At 37.2% G+C, this 22,390-nt stretch overlaps 1 protein-coding gene across 3 annotated transcripts in view; it reads left to right on the top strand.

Moving 5' to 3' along the window:
* FYB2 (FYN binding protein 2) overlaps nucleotides 1–22,390 on the top strand; it is a 31,533-nt gene extending 9,143 nt beyond the window's left edge. The window contains exons 4-17 of one of the 3 annotated variants that reach the window (XM_063298012.1): nucleotides 255–288; nucleotides 3,435–3,529; nucleotides 4,434–4,465; nucleotides 6,556–6,673; nucleotides 8,766–8,898; nucleotides 9,016–9,056; nucleotides 11,532–11,607; nucleotides 12,947–13,036; nucleotides 14,876–14,904; nucleotides 15,614–15,674; nucleotides 17,678–17,777; nucleotides 21,129–21,288; nucleotides 21,562–21,595; nucleotides 21,741–22,390. In XM_063298012.1, the coding sequence (XP_063154082.1) occupies nucleotides 255–288; nucleotides 3,435–3,529; nucleotides 4,434–4,465; nucleotides 6,556–6,673; nucleotides 8,766–8,898; nucleotides 9,016–9,056; nucleotides 11,532–11,607; nucleotides 12,947–13,036; nucleotides 14,876–14,904; nucleotides 15,614–15,674; nucleotides 17,678–17,777; nucleotides 21,129–21,288; nucleotides 21,562–21,595; nucleotides 21,741–21,750 (1,013 nt within the window). In that variant the 3' untranslated portion in view covers nucleotides 21,751–22,390. Of the gene's footprint in view, nucleotides 1–254; nucleotides 289–3,434; nucleotides 3,530–4,433; nucleotides 4,466–6,555; nucleotides 6,674–8,765; nucleotides 8,899–9,015; nucleotides 9,057–11,531; nucleotides 11,608–12,946; nucleotides 13,037–14,875; nucleotides 14,905–15,613; nucleotides 15,675–17,677; nucleotides 17,778–21,128; nucleotides 21,289–21,561; nucleotides 21,600–21,740 lie in introns of those variants that run through there. The other 2 variants (XM_063298013.1, XM_063298014.1) reach the window with 2 other exon arrangements.

Below are 22,390 nucleotides of genomic sequence, written 5' to 3'. Positions count from 1 at the left end.
GACAAACACCCAGTTTTAACCCCTTTGATCCTATTCAGGCATATAATGAAATTTCTATCTGAACCATTTTCTCATAGTCTTCTCCAATATTAGCTCAATAATTAGTCCAAAGTCTGGAATAAATTTGTGGAAAACAAAGGACCTCTGGAAGTCTTACTGAAAATGGATCTATTCAAGAAATACACTGATAAATTTAACTTCTTTGTTATATTGTATGGTTGCAGTAATTATTTCCTTTAAATGTTTGTTTTCAGATGAGGCAGATGATACATACTTGACTCCTGAAATGTAAGTGAATTATCTCTTTACTGCTAAGGAATTCAAACCAGAGCAAAATCTAGATTTCTTTTATGTGTATGTTTTGCCTATAGTTTTGGGATTCTGTGAGTAGCAGCACTAAGCTGCCTTTTGTAAAATGAATGTTTTAAGTGTTTTGTAGGTACATATATACAATCTTAGAAATGAGATCCAGGAACTGCCTATGTGTGTATGTGTCCCACCCCTAGCTTTGTATGTATGTATGCAACAACTGGTAGGTTTGCAAGAAGGAAGGGAAGTTAAGGTGGACAGACAAAATTTATAAACACCTAAGTACATCCCATCATTACTGGCCTTCTAGAGTGGACATGATAACAGCAGAATTTTTTGCATTTAAACGCAGAACAGGAATAAATTTATGGGTGCTATATCTCTGCTTTATAAAACATAATGTAATTTAAAAGAAGATTTGCTTCAGGAAATATTCCTAGTGTTTTACCTTTCATTACCTGTTGCAAAAATCATTAATGCAAAGCACTGTTACGAACTACTGGCTTTGTCTTGCATTTCCCTGCTCTCTGCAAAGATGGTGGCAACTGGGACAATCCATCAATCACAACTAGCTTTCTTGACTGGTATCATCATTTCTGAGCAGCAGGCCTCAATGTAATGCCATTAGTTTGACTGGAAAATAGCAAGCCTGTATCCCAGTCTAATCTATTTCATAGGCTAGATCTTCCTCCCTTCCTGCTTTATACTCAGAACAATAGAAGAGGAGAATTGGAAGAAAGGCAGAATATAAGTGTAATAAACAAATGATCACTAGCTGGCTTAAACCAAGGATGGAAATGTTTTTTCATAGACAAAATTGAAATGGTAATGCAGGTATTTGGCAAAATATTTCCTTGTTGTGGTTTTTTTCTTAAATGTTACAAAATTACTACTTCTATTTGGACTTAATCCCTTTTGTACCAAGCTGCCTTTTGCTGGTACTCCTCTGAGCATGAGGTATGCATGGTCTGTGCATGTGAAATAATGTGCTGCTTTTCCTTTCTCTCCAACAAGAGAAACTGTTTCTCCTTCCCCTGCATTCTCTCTGGCTTGAAATTTCTGAAGTTCTATAAATTGAGGACTGCAGATACTTGCATCAGTTTGATCCCCAAATGCTTAATCCATAGTTACTGTTATCAGTGAATTTCAACAGCAGATGTGGATTTTGATCTCATTTGTTTGCGTGTCTGCAGCGAATGTGGGGTTAAGATATATAAGTTGTTGTCTGGTAGGTTCTGTTTAGACAGCTTTTTGAACATGGCTTGTGTTTCTGGACCTTCCTTGCTATGAACCTATGTGGCTTGGGTATCTGGTGCTGTGATAAGCAGACAACTGTGTCAGCACCAATTAAGACTGCTCATATCAGTGCAGCACGATGTGTATTATAAGCTGGTGAGTAAACTTCAGAAAACTGACTTAACTGCATGAAGCTATTGCTTCTGTAAGGTTGAGCAGAAATTGTCCCAGTGATGATTGGATGAGTGAGAGTCAACATTTAGCAGTTAATCAGTTTTTCTAGATGTACAAAACACAGCTTGGGGGGGGGGGGCGGTTAGGTAGCTTTCTTAATTTATACTTCAGCTTTATGGTCATATCAATAACAAAAAATACCTTTTAAAACAAACTGGCATGCTGCTGCGTCCAGTCCACTTTGACATACTGTATGTTGGGTACATTATAATGCTTAATAACAAAGATGATTGGCCATGCTCACCCAGCAGTAAACTAGCTAAGGTGCATGCCTCAGCTCCTGTCAAGTCTACTTTTGGCATCGTGGAGGGATCAACATACACTTTCCTTACTTGTAGATGGGTAAAATGCCATTTTTTCATTCCCTGTGCTTGGTATTAGATTTTTTTGTTTGCTTTTTTTTTTTTTTTGGTGCCTTTGAGTCAGTGTTGATTTCTGGTGACTGCTTGGACCAGTCCCTGCAGCTTTCTTGGCAAGATTTTGAAGTGGATTGCCACTGCCTCCTTTCTAGGGCTGAGAGAGAGTGACTGGCAGGACTAGAACTGATGGTCTTCTGGCTTCTAGCCTGGTACCTTAACCATGACATCAAACTGGCTCAGTGGGTGCTGGGTATTAGATAGATGAGATGCTGGGTATTAGGTGATTTATTTATTCTAGTTGTTTAAAACCCTCTGTTAAATTCTATATGATCTGCTGCTGATTGGTTAGCATATGTTGACTACATAGCTGTCGTCTAGGATCTGGAGAACTCAGTGTATCTCCATTCAACTAGATGGAGCTGGCATTCTCAGTCTTGGATGTCTGTGTTTCTCCTGAACTGATTCACAAAGAATCTATTGAATTATCAGTCAATTAGTCTTCTCCTGTGTCCATATGCTTCATATTCTACATACAGTTTTTGCAACACATTGTAAAAAGAGGTGTCAGTTTATCAGTTCAATTTGTATAATCAAATCAATTTGATTCAAATTAGTGATTTGAACTGTATTTCCAAAGGGAATGGTTAAATCAAGTTGATTTAAGTATCTGAATGAGACTGTTGAATTGAGTCACTCCAATTAATGTTCACTTGATACAGGAAGAAAGTTGTGTACCCATATACAAAATACCATTGATACATGGGTTCTCTTTGGAAGCGCTTGGTTTAGAAATTTGACCAAAATTAATGATCTGATTTGGAAAGTTATTTGACATTTCATCAAATTGCCTTTTAATTGAATTTCTGAACTGATTGTTTGCATAGCCCTAACAAGCAGTGCAATTTCTCAAAAGTGTAGGCAACTTTCATTGTTGCAAAATACTTGAAAACTTGGCAGACTTTTTTCATGTTCTTTTTGGGATTCTCAGTGCTGCAGAAGTTACAGGGAGCTGATCCAGCAGCACTAGAGGTTCTGTTGAGTTGCTATCTTACTTTTACGAGTAACTTTCCATGCAACACTGAAAAGCAGTACATAGTATAAACCACTCAGAAGGCTTCTTGGCTAGTAGAACCATTACCTGGTAAACTTCTATTTATGAAGAGAAGCAGGACTGATTCCAGCCAATATACTCTGCAGCTCTGAGATGAAGGCATCAGAAATATCCAAAAGCTTTCATTGTTTTCAAATTTCTTTTTTGTGAGATGATAATGGTACGGTATCTTCCTTTATTCTCAGTACTGAAATGGAAGATTTGAACACCTATGAAGAAACCATATACTACCAGAAACAGCAAGTGAACTGTCCTAATTCTACTCAACGGCCTATACACTGTGAGTTTTATCTGTTGTTTCACTTATGCATGCTGTTTGGTGTACTTTGCTCATTAGATGTGCAATTACTCCCAAGGCTCATTAGCTTGCAACTTGAAGGAATTTGGTGATTAATACTGCAGCAAGTATTAATACTTTGAGAATTTAAGTAGCAGATGCAGGAAAAATGCTAGGAAGGAAAAAATTGAGAAATTAGTTGACAGTTAAACTTTTGCTTCCAATAGAATATATGTAGTTCAGGGTTGAACTGTGGAGTCCTTGGTGCTCTCTGAGCGTGGTTGTTTGCTTGCCGACATTTTATTACCTGACTAGGTAACATCATCCGTGCACTGATGATGTCACCTAGTTGGGTAATAAAACCTCTGCAAGCAAACAACCACACTCAGAGAGCACCAAGGACTCCACAAACTTTTGAATGGTGGCTTGTTGGGTATAATTTTATTTTCACTTTCTTTGCTGTGACTGTCATTTTGGCTTTTATATCCTTTCCTGGTTATGCTTCAACCCATTCATCCAGCTTTTCTCCTGCTGTTTTTTTTTTTTTTTTGGTACTATTTAAACAGGTTTAATTTCTTATGTATGTGACTCTGAAAGGAGGTGATCTTTTAAAAGTTTTTTGTTACACAAGTTTTCAACATTTAAGATTTGGATGTGGGTGGAATGATGATTATTTGTATTACTATGCATGGAATCTTGCAGTTCTAGTCTTAAAAAAAAACTGAGTTTAGGTTCACTTTGTTTGTCATGTGATCCTGAACTGATAATTTAAAAGAGCCCAGATGGAAAATATAAGTCAATACAGTGGTGTATCTGTAACTTCTTATTGTTGTTAGCAGTTTTATAAAGCTAGTTAAATGAAACTGCACAGTAGAATATACTAACTTCTACAAAACCTTGATTCCAGCTTCCAAGCCTGTGAAAAAGGAAGATACCAAGGTATGTGCTCTCAAACTGTAGTTTTATGAGATAATCGGAGTGAGAAACAACAAGCAGAACAATGGGTCAGCACACAAAAACTTGGTTTGCTATTGCAAATATCCTTCTTTATGGAGGACACCCCTCTATTTCAAGCAGTACATCCTTTATCTTATGTGTTATTTTCTGTCTATAGCTAACACAGAGACAGTAGAAGATTAATAAGTAGTAATGCATCAAACTTAGCCCTTGTTGTTTTGGAACAAGTTATCTTGTTATTTCAGGACAAAATACTTTCTGTTATACTAGAACTTTAATCACATTTAGGATAATATACATGAGGCAGTATATTACAAATTATAGCAAATTACTGGCTCTTTTCTCTACATACCAATTTCATTATTTAAAGCAGATGAACTTAGTCCTAAAGCCACCATGGTGATAATTTCATGCTATTGGCTTCATCCATCCATTGTGTTGCATGTTACAATTATATAACCCAAACTGTATAATATTAGCACAATCTAAACATGTCAAATTTAGTCTACCGATAGAACTGAAAGTTTGTTGAATAAACAGGACAATTCTCAAGCAGTTGTTCTAGGAAACTAATTACTTTTCTTCCCAAATGTTCCATATGAGAATAGGATGAGCTGAAGCACCTGGCGTGTCTACAAGCATTAAAGGACTGTTTTTGAGAACAAAACAAGGGCCTTGAGAAATAATCTGACATTATATATTCCTCCATATAGGTTAGATGAAAATATTGGCTGTATCCAAATGAGTTATCTTGCATGAAGGTTATTTCTCTCATAACTTTCTTGCCAACCTACTTTTCCTTGTGCATCAAAGGTTCCTCTGGAAGATTGACTAATGTTTGAAATGACAATCCATTTGGTGTCACGGATTAAAGTCAGGAAGGAAAATTTACTTATGTATATTTCTCTGCATGCTTTGGAAACTTTGAGTAGTGTCTTTTGGATTCTGGCCACATTTCACTAGATGGACATGGAACACAGATGCAGACCAAGATATTCTTTAAAACAGTGTTCCTTCAAGTCAACAAAGCTATTGTTTTGTGACCAATCTGCAAGAACTAAAGTTTTCTTCTCTGTTTTGCACAGAAGCAATGTTATTGCTACAAATAGGTTGAAGGAATATCAAGACAGGAACATTTGTTGGGTTTTTTCTTAAAGTCTTTAATAGAAGCATCAAGTTACACACCTATATAACTCTGTGTCTGGTTAACACAAAAATGATCACAACATTTGAAGAAGGAATAGTTGAATATTCTGAATGGCAAACAGCTTCTGGTAGAGAATTTCTCAAGGATTTCATTGGTCCTCTGTTATTAGTCTCTTGAAATTCCCTGTCCAATTATCTACAGTGTTGGATGTCCTCAAAGTGTAATCCTCAGAATATCAAATTTATTCATTCATTCATTCAAACTTCTATTACCGCCCATCTCCCCCAAGAAAGGGGGAGTCAAATACTGTATATATCACTACCAATTATTTTTCTGACTTTGTAAAGGGGTAATTCTTATCTTAATTAGTGCTGATTTTCTGATTGGATTAAATATGCACAAAACTGTCTCGTAAAGGGTGGTGTGTCTTTCTTGAAAACCTTGAAGGCTGCTGCCCACTTTACTAATTGATGTTACAGGATATCTTTTAACTGGGAAAATTGAATTGCTAATATTGAATATGTGAAATAGTTCTATTTCCTTCTTTCTGCATTGGAATTTTCCACTCATTTAGTGTAGTATTGCCTTCTCCTGTTTTTTTTTTTTTGCTTGGGAAAGAAACAGGCCATGCAGTTCCCTTTACTTAAAGGTCGTATGAAGTTCGGTGGAATTCAATCTTAGGAATTCAGCTTAGAGAATGTTTTCTTATGAGGAAACATGTCTATGATGTAACATGAGTAGAAGGTGCAGGATGGAGACACATTTGGACCTGGACAATCCCTGATCAAAAATTATTCAATACTTTATTTAAACTGCTTTGAATTCTATGGTAGAAGAAGGTTGAAGTGCTCTGTGTTATATAATGAATTTGGCAAGGAATGTTTTGAAAGGGCTCTAACCCAGGCAATGTAATGTATGCTAACAGATTTGCAGTCCCAGAGGTATATTCATTAAACCCAGAATCAGTAGGAGTGAGAAGAACATGCCTCAGGAGGAAACAAATCAGTCTTTCTCTGAAGAAGGATTGACAAAAGATGGAAATCGTGAGTAATTTCTTCTTGCTGCTGCTGCTTTACTCTGAGTTAAGTGAGACTTACTCCCATATACGTCTTCATCCATAAGATCTCTTGACAAGACGTCCTTTGTATCTCTTGACTTCCTACCAAGGACTGAAGAATTTATGTTTGTATACCTGGGTTGAAAGATGAGATACAATTGCAAGAACTGGTTTACAATACTGATGAAGCGTGCGGGTTACAAATCGAAAAGCTCCTAGTCCAGGTCTCTTAGGATGCCAAAACCAGTTGCTGTGATGCCACATGCAAGTATGCAAGAGTTGGACTTGGCACATATGCCCCCCACCATTGGCTTTCAAGGAAGCAGCCTCCCTGTGTTTCTGAGCTATAAACTAGGCTGTGGTTACATGTTGTTATCTCTCTTCCGAGTATAAAATACTATGATGTTAAAGCCTAATTCTGCTATTAAATGCTTATGTAACCCTCACAAAAAACTATTAGTCTCCTGCAGCATGATTGTATGAAAGATAAAAAAAATGGAATGAAGTAATGGGCTTTGGGGAAATGTTTAAGATGCTCAAGGACCAAATGGAGATCCTCAAGTATGCTGAATAGCATAAGGGTACTGTAGGAATAAAAAAAAATCCTTCTCTTTGAAGGAGAAATCTACAAAGCCATTTCTAGTTCATAGAATCATAGAATTGGAAGGAGTCTTTCAGGTGATTGTGTCCAGCCCTCATCACAATAGCCTAGTAACTAATCTTCCACTCCATTCTTCCCAAGGATGGGTCCCTAAAAAGGAATTTGCATTTTTAGCAGTCATAGTATACTGCCAACTCATATACAGTTTTTGATGGAATATAATCCTAAAATTCTCACTCCTGTTTGATGAAGAATCATTGATGAGCACATTTAAGTACACTTTTCAAACCAGCTTATATCCACCTAATAATCCTTCCATCCAGTCCTTAGTTAACTAACTTGCTAATGGGCCAAGGGCTACTTTGTCACTTGCTTTGCTGAAGTCAATATGTATTATGTCCACAGCATTCCCACAATCTAACAAGGAAGTTACTGGATTAAAAAAATACAATAAGATTAGTATAATAAGACTTGTTATTAGAAAATCCATGCTAACTTCTAGTAATCACTGCACTGTTTTCAAGGTACTTACAGTCTGAGTGGTTTAAAATGCCTTCAGATATTGACGTCAGATTGACTGGTCTATACTTCCCTGGATTCTCATTTCACCCCTTCTGGAAGATGGGGACAATATTTGTTCACCTCCAATCATCTGGTACTTCTCCCATTTGCTAGGATTTCTCAATGATAGTTGGTAGAGTTTGTTTTTTAGATTATTTTTTATTTCCCATTTTAGCTATCTTCTGCAGGACAACTACAGTGGTGTGGTGGTTAAGGTGTTGGACTAAGAGCAGAGAGACCCAGGTTTTAGTTCACCCTCAACCAGGAAAGTTCACAGGGTGACTTTGGGCCAATCACTCTGGTGATTGTTGTGAGGAAAAATAGGAGGGAGCATTTTGTACACCACTTGTACAAGAGGAGACATAAAGAGGACACATCTATTGAATAAGAGAACAAATAAACTATTCTAGTTTCAAAATTTGGACTAATCAATGTCTCTGAACAAATTTAACTGGAAAGGGCAGATTTAATTTATTTCATATGTTCTTGGGATATGCTTTTGTCTTTGGGAGGAGGCTGGTACTGTATGGACAGTGAAAAAGAAGGAAGGGTACCAGATTCATCACCTGCATTACTTTATGACAGTGTTTTGCAACCTTGGCAACTTTAAGATGTGTGGACTTCAATTCCCAAATTCCCCAGCCAGCACACTTTATAGCCACTGAGTTCCGTGAATGTAAGTGTCATTTTGAAGGATTGCTTCAGTCCACTGGTAATATAGATGGACAATCATGGCAAAACTGTTGGCTGCTTTTCCCTTGATGGCAAATTTGGGGGGAGCGTGCATAGGAAAACAGATGCACTCTTCATAGCTTTCTCTTGGATCTTCAGAATACCATGTTGCAGTTTTAGCATTTAGGCATTTTACTCATTTTATATACATTCAGGAAAGCTTGAAACAAGAATTCTGCTCCAGTTTCAGATGACTATGTATGCCTGGAGTCCTTGAAAACAGATGAAGGGAAACGGAGCCCAGATCTTAGAACTGCTAAATTGGAGCAAGCTGCAGCGGGAGTGTACGATGATGTGGAAGGAATAGAGAAGGACCTGTGAGTGTTTCATAGACATTTAGAAAGTAGATGTAGATTTAAGCTTTTGAAAAATTTAGACTCTTAAAATCTGAAATATACCTTTGACACTACTCTTTTGAAAATGTTCTATTGCAGACGATCCTCTGATGCCTACAGATCATTAGCTTTAGATTCCAGTAAGTATGAAAATAACACTTCTTATAGAACGAAGTGGGGGTGGCTGTATAAGTATCGAAAGAACTTATGCAAAGGTAGTTTTAACTCTTGAAAAATCTTCCAGATTCCTAGTAAATTCTTGCATTACCCAAATAATTGGAAAGAGCATCAAAATTGGAGAGTCTGTAGACAGAAACAGTTTTGTATTTTTTCTTTCCTGGTTGACACCCTTTTAGGAAAGAAATATCAAAAGCTTTTGAGTAGTGTGCCAGGGGCCACACTCTCAAAAGTAAATGGGGCCAGGACCATAACAATATTTAGTTTAATTTAGGTATGTTAAAATTCAGTTAATATGTATTTAATAATGCCCCCCTTCTGTCACATGAAAATTTGAGGCAAATTTTGGAAGGGCTTGGGGTCTAATACTCAAGGTTTCAAGGACTGCATGGGGTTCTAGAGCTTTAGAATTATGTACACTCTCCCGCCAGTTGGCCATAAACCAAGTCAGAGTTTCATATCTAGCAGTACACAGTATGCTTTTCTGACATTCTGAATGTTGCCTCTGTCTTACTCCAAACTTTCTGCTTGTTTGGGGTACTTTTTCATATTCATTTTATGTTTTTATATATATTTTTTGGAATCCTGGTGTTTGGTAAGCTTGGTTTTCTCCTAGGTGACAATGTTACTAGATTGATAATAAAACATTTGCAAGAAGAAAACCATGTTCAGTAGACACTGAGATCCCAACATTTCAACCTTGAGCTACACTTATTCTTGGTTTATTTTTATGTTTTAATTTTTACCTTACAAACTTTTCATAATGCCAGTACAATAGTAAAGGAAGTCGAGTAACATTCTCTAACTAGTAATTAAAACCTGTTTTTCAGATTTCCTGGTTATATAATAAACTTACACTGGGGATTTCTCTCTGATTTGTGGCACAGTCAAGCTGCAGATTTGTTCATGGGTGTCTGATATATTTTATAAAAGTAAAAGGACCATAATACTTATATATGCTAAACACTTCTATTTAATATATTTATGAAACATTCTTTGTTGCTGTTGTTTTGCAATTGTTATCCAGTGGCCTTCTGGGAAGTCATTGGCTGATTGTGATCCATTCAATGGGATTATATGTCTGTTCTGTTTCACAGCACAGCAAACTATTCTAAGAAGAAAGTCCACCCCCCCCCTTTCTCACTCTACTAAATATCTAGAGTTTATGTGGAGTTGTTAATCCTCAAAGCCTGAGTAATATATTCGGTCTTTTCCCAGTCTGAACTCTCCACTTTGCTCCTTAAACTAGCTCTGTGCTTGTCAGTACATGGAGGGTTGATTAGCTGCTTTTTCCATTTTTTTCTTAGTATATTATTCATTTCTTTCTCCCTTGTTTCAGAGGAAAGATATATGGGTCTCTTTGAACTCATCCTCATTTTGTTAGGTTAGGCTGATTGATAGTAACTGGCCCAAGATGGCTGAGTAAACTGTGTGTCTAAGCAGGTCATGCTTTTTATTGACAATCTTATTTGAAACATCCCCAGTTATAATCTCTGGAGGTTGACATTGTACTGGAAAATTAAAAAATCACCCTTAATGACACATTGACTTTCAATGATAGTACTCATTCCACATGGTGGCTAAGTTATGGTCACTGAATTTTTAATGTTGATTTATGTGAACTTTCCTCATCAGGAACAGTCATGGTTTTGAACTCATCTTTGATTCAGTTGATTTATAGACTCTTATTTATTGGTTGATTGGTTTTATAGTATTCATAACTGGCCCCAATCCAAAAGCTTTAGGTGACATATGACAAAATGGGTCTGTATGTGTAAATGGTCTTTTTAAAAAAATCCAAACTAATTCCTCGTTCAGCCATGCAATTTACTTGATGAGCTAAGTTGACTCACTAAGCCAGAACATTTGAGTACTGTTAAGATAGAAATGAGATCATGTTTGGACTATACTGAGCTTCTTGGAAGAAAGGCAGGATATGAGTGCAACAGATAATAAAGCCCAGAAATTAAAATATACAAGAACGTGAAATAATCTGCTAGTTAGATTAATAACTCTTTGGGGTTGATCTTTCAGGTGATTTTCCCGTTCTACCCTAGTGTATGCTACAGGATTGCCTCAATTTGAGACAGTTGCAGGAAACAATAAAAGCTACAGAATTGTAGAATCTTAAATCATATTCTTTTGACATATTTTCCAATAGAAAACATGTGTTTGCTTTCATTCCACATTCTGGTTCATAGTGTTTCATATTTTAGAGTCTGTTGAAGTTTGGAAGTCTGTTTTGTTTAATTCAGGCACTGCTCTTGGATATTCCAAAAAGAGCTTGGTTAGTTTATTAATGAAGCGCAATAAACGGATGATGCAACAATTTAACGTTTTTGCTATATTCCCAAATGTCTTCTTTTCTTACTAATACTAAATTGTTGGCAACGGGTTGTTTAGCCACAAATACTGTTTATTATTGCTTTCCCTTTCAGATGATACTGATGAAGAAACATATGAGGATATTCAAAGTGAAGTTCAAAGGGAAGGATATAATTTGGCCAAATCAGAGTGAGTAGGTAGTTTTTGACTGGTTGTCTGAACTTTTAGTCCTTTATATGACTGAGTGCCTTGGCCTTTTTATATACAGTTGAGGGAGAACCTGGTGCGTTTTGCTATGGGCACACTAAAAAAGGAGCTGTATTTAGTCCTGTCTTCTTGGCAATGGTCAAATATGTTTACTGTTTACCCTTTTTAGAGTATATGAAATATCATAGAATCATACAGTTGTAAGGAATCTTAGACATCAACCCATCCAACTCCCTGCTTGGTATATGATCCACTATATTATCTCCAATGGACGACTATCCAGACCCTATTTGAAGACCTCCAGTAAGAAGAACTCACCACTTAATGCAGAAACCTGTTCCACTGGCTGGCTGCTTGTACAGTCAGAAAGTTCCTCCTGATGCTTAGTAGCCATATTCTATGAACTACTGTAGAATATCCATGGAACAGACTAGGCCAAAATTTCCTGACCTGGTACCCATTAGATGCATTGGAATAACTGTTTATAGAATACCTAACCAGCATGGACCAACAGAAAACCTTTAACCCAATTTTGGGAGCCTAAGGCAGAAAGCCATATTACCTGAAATAGTCTGGGCTATCCTTCCCTACACTGGTGCCCTTTGGATAATTGGGAATTGATACCTCCCCTGCCACCACCAATCCCCAGCCAGCATGGCCAAAAAAGAATTTTTATCTAATAACTAGTGGTGAAACTTAGCTCAGAACTAACTTCTACCCTAATAGCAAATGAGAAACAATTGCTTTTAGTAATTACCTATCTTCTCTCCTATCTTGCCCTCCCTGAATTTCTAGAAAAGGAATTATTCATTCCAGGAATTATAAAAGGTGGGTGTTCCTCAGAGTAATAATGCTAGAATATAGGCTGCTTCTGACTTGTTTTGGTGCCAACATGGTTGTCGATGCATGGGAAGAATGAACTCCAAACAGTCTGTCTTCTGCTTTTACATATGAAGGTTTTCTTTCAGTGTGTATCTACTCTAGCATTAACCAGATGCTGAAGCACAAAGAAGTTGTTGAAATTAAAATGGTCTTTGCTCTGTCCTAGCCTGAATTCCTTTAGGAGATGCCCTGAAATTGTCTGCCTCTGAACACTGATCCACATTTAGATTCAACACCATCTGTTCCTCTAACGTTTTGTAAAGAAATTCTAGAGAAGCAGCAGTTACATGTTAGGGTGGTGCCAGATGCCACAAAGTGCATCCACATTCTCGTATTTTCTTTTTCCAACTTCACGTTCATAAACAAAGACAATGGATAAATGGACATACGTATGGCATCTTCACTTTGCTATTTGTTAATATCTCATTTTTTGTTCTAGAGATATCAAAGCTGAAAAACTCAAAGGATTTGGAAAATTTTTCAAAGGAAAATTCAAAATAAAAAATGCACACATGAAAGATAATTTTCGGTATGTAATATATTATTATTATTCCAATAGTAGAGAATATACGTAGCTCGGGATTGAGTTGTTGGGTTCTTGGTGTTCCTAATCAAGGGACCATCAAGTAAGAAGCACCATTGCAAGCAAGACTGGCAGGGCAAGCTACTGTATATAAACAACCAGCAAACTTCAATCTCCCATGCACTGATGATCTTACCTAGCCTGGTAGTGAAACATCTGCAATAAAACAACCAGTCTCAGAGAACACCAAGAACAACAGCAACAACTGCTCCTCCTCCTCCATAAAAGGCAGCTCTTGATTAATTTAAAGTGGCTGTCCCTGATTTCATTCCATTTTGGTCACTGCAGTGGCTGATGAACCTTTGAAATGCTGGGATACTGCAATACAAATCACAGCGCTGTGAAGGTTGCAACTTCTTAATTGCTAGTCCATAATAGCAGGCACGTCACTGAAATATAAATGGACAGCAATACAAAAGCTTTTAATAAATTTACAGGATGGCAAGGTAATCATTCTAAACAAGCACTTTCCCTTCCATCCTACCAGAATTGAGTGGAAAGGGCAGAAATGTTAGTGAATGAGGAGCAACGTTAAGATGAAGGAGAAAATGGTAGATGGTATGTGGACAAACCCTTCACCTCTCGAAATACAAACATGGATCCTGAGGGTTGCTTAACTGCATTTTTTGCTCTTGGCATTAGCCACAAATAAGCCTGACATTTGGTAAAATTTAGCTTTTGGCTTTATGTTTGTCTGTATGCAGTTTGGGATGCTGGAAGAAGAAAGTGGTCATATTTATATGCAAGGAATTTGAACTGCATTGCTTAGCTCTTCCTCTCTTGGCTTATGTTTAATTAACTGTACTCAGTTAATTAATGCCCAGTTTTCTATTAATATTGAGGACGTGACCAGGAAATGTTAAAGTCACTTCTGAGACCCTAAAGTGGCTCTGTCAACAGGTACATCAATCCAGATAGCTGTCCAGATGTCCAGATAATATCTGAACTGAAAAGTGTCTGGCAGCTCCCCTTTCTAGCATTTGGGAGAAAAGGAGGAGGTTGATATGTTAAATATTTCCAAATTAAAAGATAAGCAGTGATCATTTTGTAATTCTTTGGGAGCAGCACTCAGCAGCCAACGTAATTCAAGATGCAGTTCATGGAGTGTATCATGCTGCTGTCTCAGCTTAGAGACTTCCCAGCCATGTGGTTTGAAGGCCACACATCTGGAGAATGGCTGAATAGGAGAAGGTTACTATAATGTGATTCATGAAATAAATACCTAATTCTTATTTGGCTGTTTGTGTGTTAAGCTGCCCGCTACTGCATGTGTATTTTTTGGTCTGGATTTCTTTTTTCATCTGTTAAATATTGCTGGTTTATTTGAGATTAGAGATTAATATGCTAGTATTAAGTTCCAGTCCCCTTTTCCTCTTTACTTCCATTAGTCCTGAGATCTGAGAAAGTGCTCTCTGGTTGAATATTTCCCTAAATTTTATGAACAAACCTCAGCTGAAACCATGCTTCTTCTCTAGGCTCCAAAAGAGTGTAATGCATTTCGGATATGTAAATGTGCTACTTTCAGGAGTTTATAACAAAAATACTGGTGAAGTTCAAACTTTTCTATTGGTCCAACTTTTCTCCTTTATTTTCAGCATGATTTTTTCTACCCATAGCTTTTTTATTCAACAGAGGTTTGTTCAGTCACTTAATCTCCAAAATAAAATGGAAAGAGGGGTGTATGCTAATTCCTGTTAAAAAAAACCTTGAGTGTACATGTGCAGCCAAATATTGTTACTTATAAACCATGCTGAAATGCACATTTGTTTTATTTGTCCTCTGCAGCAATCTTTCCCGTTCTGTACCAAACCTAGGTAAGTTTATATGTCTAATAGATAAACTGACTCCCTCTTGAAATAACATTTTTGGTCCTGGCGTGTCTTAGATGCTTTGGGATAGGCAGATCATATGGCACCCCTCTTTCTATTTTGCAATTGTCAATGGAAAATATAGTACCTGTTTAAAACACTGCCCCTCATTTGTAACAGATCATTCTTTATAGTCAAGTGCAGCTAAGGACAACTTTTGGCATGTCTCCCATTGCTAGTCTCTAGCTCTATGGATTCAGTCTGTATAAGAGTAAATTAGCCCTGTATCTACTCTTTTACACAGTGAATCTGTAGAGCTGCTTCAGACCAGCTGGATCCTGAATTCTCAGAAGTTACAGCTTTCTTAGTTATTTTAAAGTATATTACATAGCCATTATTCTTTCAGGGATTCACTTCCAGGGTGAGAAATTCTTTAAGAGACAAATGACAATACAGCCAGAGTCCTCCTACAAGGAAGTCACTTGGGCTTTCAAAAGTGGCTTTGGTTCCTTATGTATTCAAGGGCTATTCATTTTCTGGGACACCCTGTAACTTTTTAGAGGTTGGTGTTTGAGTTTGCCTATTTCCTGCTGTTACTCCATTCCTTTTTCCTTTCATGTTGTATTTACTAGACTATAAGATTCTAGATGTTTCTTTTTTTATTTCTGGGAAATTGTAGATGGTTAATAATCATGCCCTCTGGTTTTAATTGCAGATGTTATGGCCCAGGAAAGCATTATGTATGATGATGTTGATGCAGAACAAAATGATACAAAGTAGGTAAAATAATAGTCATAAAGCTATTTTTCTCTCCTATCTAAAATTTCTCATGCCAATAATATTCAGATCTGTAAATTATAACACTATCCTTAAAATGTATGATAATTTCACTGGCTAACTTAATGTACAATGCAACATTAAGGCCAATTGAATGAGTGATTATGTACTATTAAGTCAGAATTGACTCTTAGTGGCCACATAGATAGATTTTCTCCATGATGATCTGTCCCTAACTTGGTTCTTCAGGTTTTCCAACAGTGTACCCATTACCCATTTTGGTCATCCTCTTCTCTTTCCTTCCACCTTTCCCAGCATCAGAGGTTTTTCCAGAGATCTAGGTCTTCACATAATGTATCTAAAGTAAGATAATTTGAGCCTGGTCATTTGTGCCTTGAGTGAGAACTCTGGGTTGATTTAATGGAGCAGAAAGAAAACGTTATTACCTGAATGAATGAAAACCAATCATTGTACATTTTATGAAAAGCTAATGTAAACTAAATGAAACAAAATTTAATTTCTGTCACGGCTCCACTGACTTTTTGGGAGTGCAACCTTCACCATGCAACTGCAAAACCTAGTGTGGCCTTCAGCTCAGAAAAGATATGCATCTGTGGTTATGGCTTAGCCTGTTATGTGAATCAGTTGTGGTTTATTCATAAAACTTGAATTAAGCTGGAAAATTCCGAGCAGGCCCTTTGGTTGACCATATAGAACTGAGTACAAACAATAATGTGTAGTAACTTTGTTTATTGGTGGGCACTGTGGCTCATTGAATAAAGACACCGCAGGTGATATACTGTATGGCAGCACCTATAATAAAACTGAACTAGTTCTTCAGCAGCATGAGAATAATTGAGTATTAAATGCCTTTTTGTGGGGGATGGAATGCTCTGGAGTCAAAAGGCTGTGTGGAATTCAAATAGCATTTTAATTCTAGCATCAGCTTTTTGCTTGCATAAAAACAAAATCCCTTGTAACTTTCTGGCTGGGTGAAAGCTGCTTGGTGCTCTGCTTGCAACCTATTGAACTACAGGTCTGGGTAGTGCTGTAACTACATGATTCCTATTTGAAAATGGTTTTGTGATTCAGTGGTGCATGAAATGAGGCCTGTTGTGTGGTATCTTAGTTGATTGTGCTGGTACTCATTCTCTCTCTGGAACCTCAGCATTTTGTGACATCCCTGACATTAGGAAACCATGTTCTCTCCCCCTCTCCTTTTTCAAGAGAGAATATTTGTCATAAAACTGGACATTAAATTTTCTTTTGTTGAAAAGAAGAGGGGGAGAAAGAGAGAGAGAGAAAGAAAGAAACAACAATGATGCAGAAAGGCAACAAAGAACATATTGGGTACATTATTATTGAAGGGATGGAACTTTCTAAAAAAATATTATTTACAATTCTATTACTTATGTGAGAAGCAAAATATAAAGTGGTACACAACATTTAAAAGATCAAAAAGCTGTTCAGCAGAAGTTTTTTACTGTTGCATGATATTTCAAGCTGAAATCTTACAGTATGTCTTTAACAGCACAAAGCTGGAAGATCTGGGTGAGAGGTCTGAGAAGCTCTATCATAGTGCCCAAATGAATATTCAGGGACATTGATTCCGAGTTAGGGTGATCTGTAGTAGCCAAACCATAGTTCACCCTAATCCAAATTGGAACCAGTCGGTGCCTTGCTTCCTCTGCCTTGGGGGCAGAGCTTAACACACAGAAGAAATTGTAGCTGAGCAGCTCAGGAAGCTAACATCTGGGGGAAAGATCTATCTTCTTACTAGCAGTGTGCCTCCAGGCACACAGTTGATTTGTTCAGTTTACTGTTAGCTCAGGAAAAGGTTAGGTGAATGGCTTCAAGGTCATTTGAGGATCTTTCCAGACATGGCACCTGGTCTATGATGCAGTTTTGGCAACCCCACTCTGAATAATCCCGACTTCCCCCGCCCCCCATGATTCCTATATGCCCATTTGCTAGATTTATTCTGTATATGTGTCTTTCTTAGCAGCCTTCGTCCCAGAAACCCCTTTAAAGTCAAGAAATACATTTTAGAAAAGAATAACAAGATGACAAAGGAGGAACAATCATTTAGAGAGAGATTTATGGTAAGTTTCTTCTTCTTTTAAATAGCTTGGAAGATGTTGGCATGGTTACTGTTGTGTGTATGATATATGAAAATATACTGTGCAATTTGTCATCTCTTGTCATGACACAGAACTATGAATAGCAACTTTCCAGAAAACAGTTCTGTTTACACTATATTGTCATTAAAGGCATACATACATTTGTAGTGGTTGCCAAGAATTCTGAACCTTAGTTTAGAGAAAAATCTGTAGGTTGTGGAGTATATATTTTCTTTTTTTTAAATAGTAATTTTATTAAAGATTATAATTGCAACAGTAAAAACTAATACAAACTAAAAAAGAAAAAGAAAAAGTAGGTGTAGAAAAGGGGGAAAAAAGGAAAAAATAGAAAAAGAAAAAGTAATATAATAAAAAGAAAAGAAATATATAAAGAAGTGACTTTCCACCTTCATCATGACAAGTATAAAGAATTTTAGTAACTTACGCCTTCTCTTAAAATACAACAAATGATCTCTTCTTCCCATATCCCCTCTCTACCTATAAACAATTCCATAAAGTCTTGTCATTTCAGTCCTGATGTCAGCAAAAGTCATTAAGGATTACCAGAGATAACAATGTATCTATTTTAACCTTGATCAAATAAACCAACTTTATATTCCTTCCTTTTACTTCTAAGAATCTTGATCTTTAGTCCCTTCAAATAATGTCATAGAACTTGACTTCTTTTCATTTTTTCTTTGTCCCTTCTCACAAAATTCTCCAAAACTTCAACAAGCCTCTTCTTTAAATCCACTATAGGAAAATTATCCAGGTGACTCTCTTGGTTTGTTGTTTGTATATCCCTTTTAATTATTTAGACATCAGTTGGTTTCTTCTGTATGTCCAGTGTAACATCTTTTATCACGTCATAAAGGTAAAGGTAAAGGTTTCCCTTGACGTAAAGTCCAGTCGAGTCCGACTCTAGGGGGCGGTGCTCATCTCCGTTTCTAAGCCTTGGAGCCGGCGTTGTCCATAGGACACTTCCGGGTCATGTGGCCAGCATGACGACACGGAACGCCGTTACCTTCCCGCCGAAGCGGTACCTATTGATCTACTCACATTTGCATGTTTTCGAACTGCTAGGTGAGCAGGAGCTGGGATTAACAGCGGTAGCTCACCCCGCCGCGCGGTTTCGAACCGCCGACCTTCCAATCGACAGCTCAGCGGTTTAACCCGCAGCACCACCGCGTCCCTACTATCACGTCATAGCCTGTCATTTTTAATCCAATTTCATGTCAGTCTCGATCTTGTCAGATAGAACGTGTTCCTTTTCTATAACATCTTTTAGACATAGTCTATCTATACAGGCAGACACTCTTAAAATTAACTTCTGGGTCCATTGTTCAAAAATATCTTTCAGTATGCCTTATGTTAAAATATTTTGCTTCAATCTGTAATTGTAAGTAAAAATTGAGTGTTCTCTTTTAATTGTAATCTTTAGTTCCCTCTAGTGTCCAATTTTTAAAGACTTATTTTTTAAAAGACAAAACAAAACAAAAGCATTTTCCCACACAAAGGAATCTTTATATTTAATTCCGAAGTCTTATTTCAAATTTACATGGACCTTTGGTCCAGCTGTAACTTTCTAAAATGAAAGTTTTAATTACCCTTTTGCTGTTCATTCCAAAAAATTTTTTTAAGTTCTTAAACTTGTATTTAAAAGTTCTTTCGCTAAGGATTGCAGGAAAGTCACTTGGCGTTTTCAGATTTGTCGATCCAAAGGTTCCTTATAGTGAAAAACAGTTAGCAAGGAATTTCTGAAAGTGATTAGAAAAGGAAGTATGTGAACTTTGTGTCCTTTCAAAGGTGCCAACCACCATTTGCGCAAGATGGTTATTTCCTCATCTCCCAGAGCTCTAAATCCACCAGAGACCCCTATCTTGCCGTCTCCTTGTGAGGAGCAGCTGTCTGGAGTACTTGTGGGAGATCTCAAATCCTCTCCTTATCTGGAAAGGAATTACTTAAGAGCCAGTCTACTCACTGGCTCTTCACTCTGCCATGGTCGTCAGCTCCGCTTTCCATGGAGCCATCTTCAGTCCTCCATTTCTTCCCTGGAAGTTGCATGGTATATATTTTCTTGAAGAATTATGGGCTCCAGAATGTGACATACTTGACATTTTATGGGTCAAGTCTGGCAGAAACATATTGCAACTTTTTATTATTATTCTTATTGTACTGGTAACGCTATTATATGCCTTTTGGAAGTTAATTGTTCTGAGTCCAACCAGATATTCTGTGGGTGGATGGATAATTGGTAGGTACTGACAGGTACTTTTAATCACCCACAGACATGACATTACTCGGCAGTCTCCCTTGCTAGCAGCTGGACACATTGTGTGAAATTTTCATTTGTCCTAATATTTGAAGTGGTGATACTTAAGATCTAAAATGTGGAGTTTAGGACAGTCATGAAATCAGTGTTCCCAATTTCTCCTCTACAGTATTTTCATAATTTCATGTATCTGAAACAAATCACTTTTTAAAACTAGTATAAACCTACCGTTAATCTTTGGAAAATTGTGTTCCAGCTCTTGTTGGAATCCAGGTCTTATCATTTCTCACATTGTCTATGCTAGTGAGGGCTAATGGAAACTGAAACTCCACAACTTTTGGAGACCCACATGTTGCTCTTCCTTAATCTCCCTTTTTTTTTTATCAAGTTGATTTCATGGAATATTGCAAAGGTGGGCTACTGTTGTTGAGGGAAAAAGTTCTGGATAAGTTCAGCTAAAAGGTATCACATATAAGATTTCCTCTGTAGATCTTTATTAATAAGTAGAAAATTCAAGGTTCTGATATAATTTGGGTTACGGAATTGTAGATCTTTATCAAGAAGGAGTTGGTCTTGAGGTTCTCATTCATACTATACTGTACAGTATGTCAAACCACTTTTGAAACTGGAGCTTTTAAAGGCAGTTAAAAGTATGCTGGAGAGCCAGTTTGGTGTAGTGGTTGAGGCACCAGGCTAGAAACCGGGAGTCCATGAGTTCTACTCCCGCCTTAGGGACAAAGCCAGCTGGGTGACCTTGGGCCAGTCACCCTCTCTCAGCCCTAGGAAGGAGGCAATGGCAAACCACTTCTGAAGATCCTTGCCAAGAAAACTGCAGGGACTTCTCCAGGCAGTCTCCAAAAATCAGACATGATTGAACGGATTTTTTTAAAAAAGTATGCTTAAAGTGTATTTAAAAGCTAACTCTGCAAATGTTTAAAATGTTTGTCATTCTCAATATACCCTATCCATATTGTACCTGAAATAAGCTCAGGACTTGCTCTCAATTAAGTTTATGTAGATTGCAGCTTGATTTACACCCCCCCCCCTTTACTCTGCCACAGTACAATAAAGAAATCATAGTAATTAATACTGCAGTCGCACATTGCTCAAATACTCCTACCAGAGGAAATCTTGACTTGAGGATCTCGCCTGGAGAACAACTTGAAGTTATAGACATCACTGAAGGGAATCAACTGATCTGTCGGAATTCTGAAGGCAAATGTAAGTTCTCAAAAGGAGTGAAATAGAAGAGTTGAGCATAACAACTAAACAAAAACCTTTTGGGTGGGGTGGCAGAAAAGCTATTAACTCAGCTGATTACAAATTGGCCATTTTGGATGTGACAGAGAAGTAGGGTATGACTGCATACACAGTTCTTTGCACTTGAATAGTGTTTTTTGGTTGTACGTTTGAATGGTTTGTCTGTAACTCTGTGACTAAAATTCCTAACAAAACTCATCATATTAACAGTGTATTTTATTTCATCTTTCCTAGATGGGTATGTGCTAGTAGAACACTTGAATTTCAGGTAAGATTTAAAGTGACTCAGTTTTGAGACATGGGATTAACTAAGATCAGAACCTGTAACAATTGAAAGCTGTATTGGCGGGGACGGGGGGGTTGACACCATTTGTAATGCTGGAGTAAATGTAGCTTTGTGTTCTTTCCTATACCAGGCACTAGTGTTGTTCATCTGAAGGCTAACAGTTACTTACGGAGGGCTGTTGTATGAGGAGCATAGTGAAAATAAGCATCTGAAAGAATCTTCCTTGCTTGGGAAAGAAAATCAAAATGGAGTTGTTGACAGCACACTAAGTCTGAATTCTTCAGAAGGCTACAGCTGCTATTTTTTTGAATGATCATCATAAAAATGACTGGGTTTTTTTTTAGTAACTCCTGACATTCATGCTATCCTGCCCAAAGTTTAGTAATCTAGGTACACACTGATACAAAAAACTTACTTAATATCATTCCCTGTGATAACACTTTTTCAAGCTACAGCTCCTTATTAAGGTTTATCAAAGCAGCATTTTTTTAAAAAAAAAATGGTGATACAGTCCCAGAAAAGTTGCGAATGTCACCTTGGTTCTTTGGATAGTGTGCAGCAATACTATTTGTGTACAAAACACATTACCTTCTGTTGACACACTTTGTGTATGTGTTTTGTCAATGTTAGGAATATCACACTTGGCATTTATACTCAATCCTGTATTTAATTAGTGTAAGAATTTGTGGACTTTGCATATTGAGAAATACTGGAAGTCCATTTGAGACACTACTTTTAGATATAAATAGAAGAAATAAAGTATGGATTGGCAGTTAA

The sequence above is a fragment of the Candoia aspera genome, chromosome 3 (genome assembly GCF_035149785.1).
Source record: "Candoia aspera isolate rCanAsp1 chromosome 3, rCanAsp1.hap2, whole genome shotgun sequence".
NCBI lineage: Eukaryota > Metazoa > Chordata > Lepidosauria > Squamata > Boidae > Candoia > Candoia aspera.
This window is presented reverse-complemented; position numbering and strand designations above follow the sequence as displayed.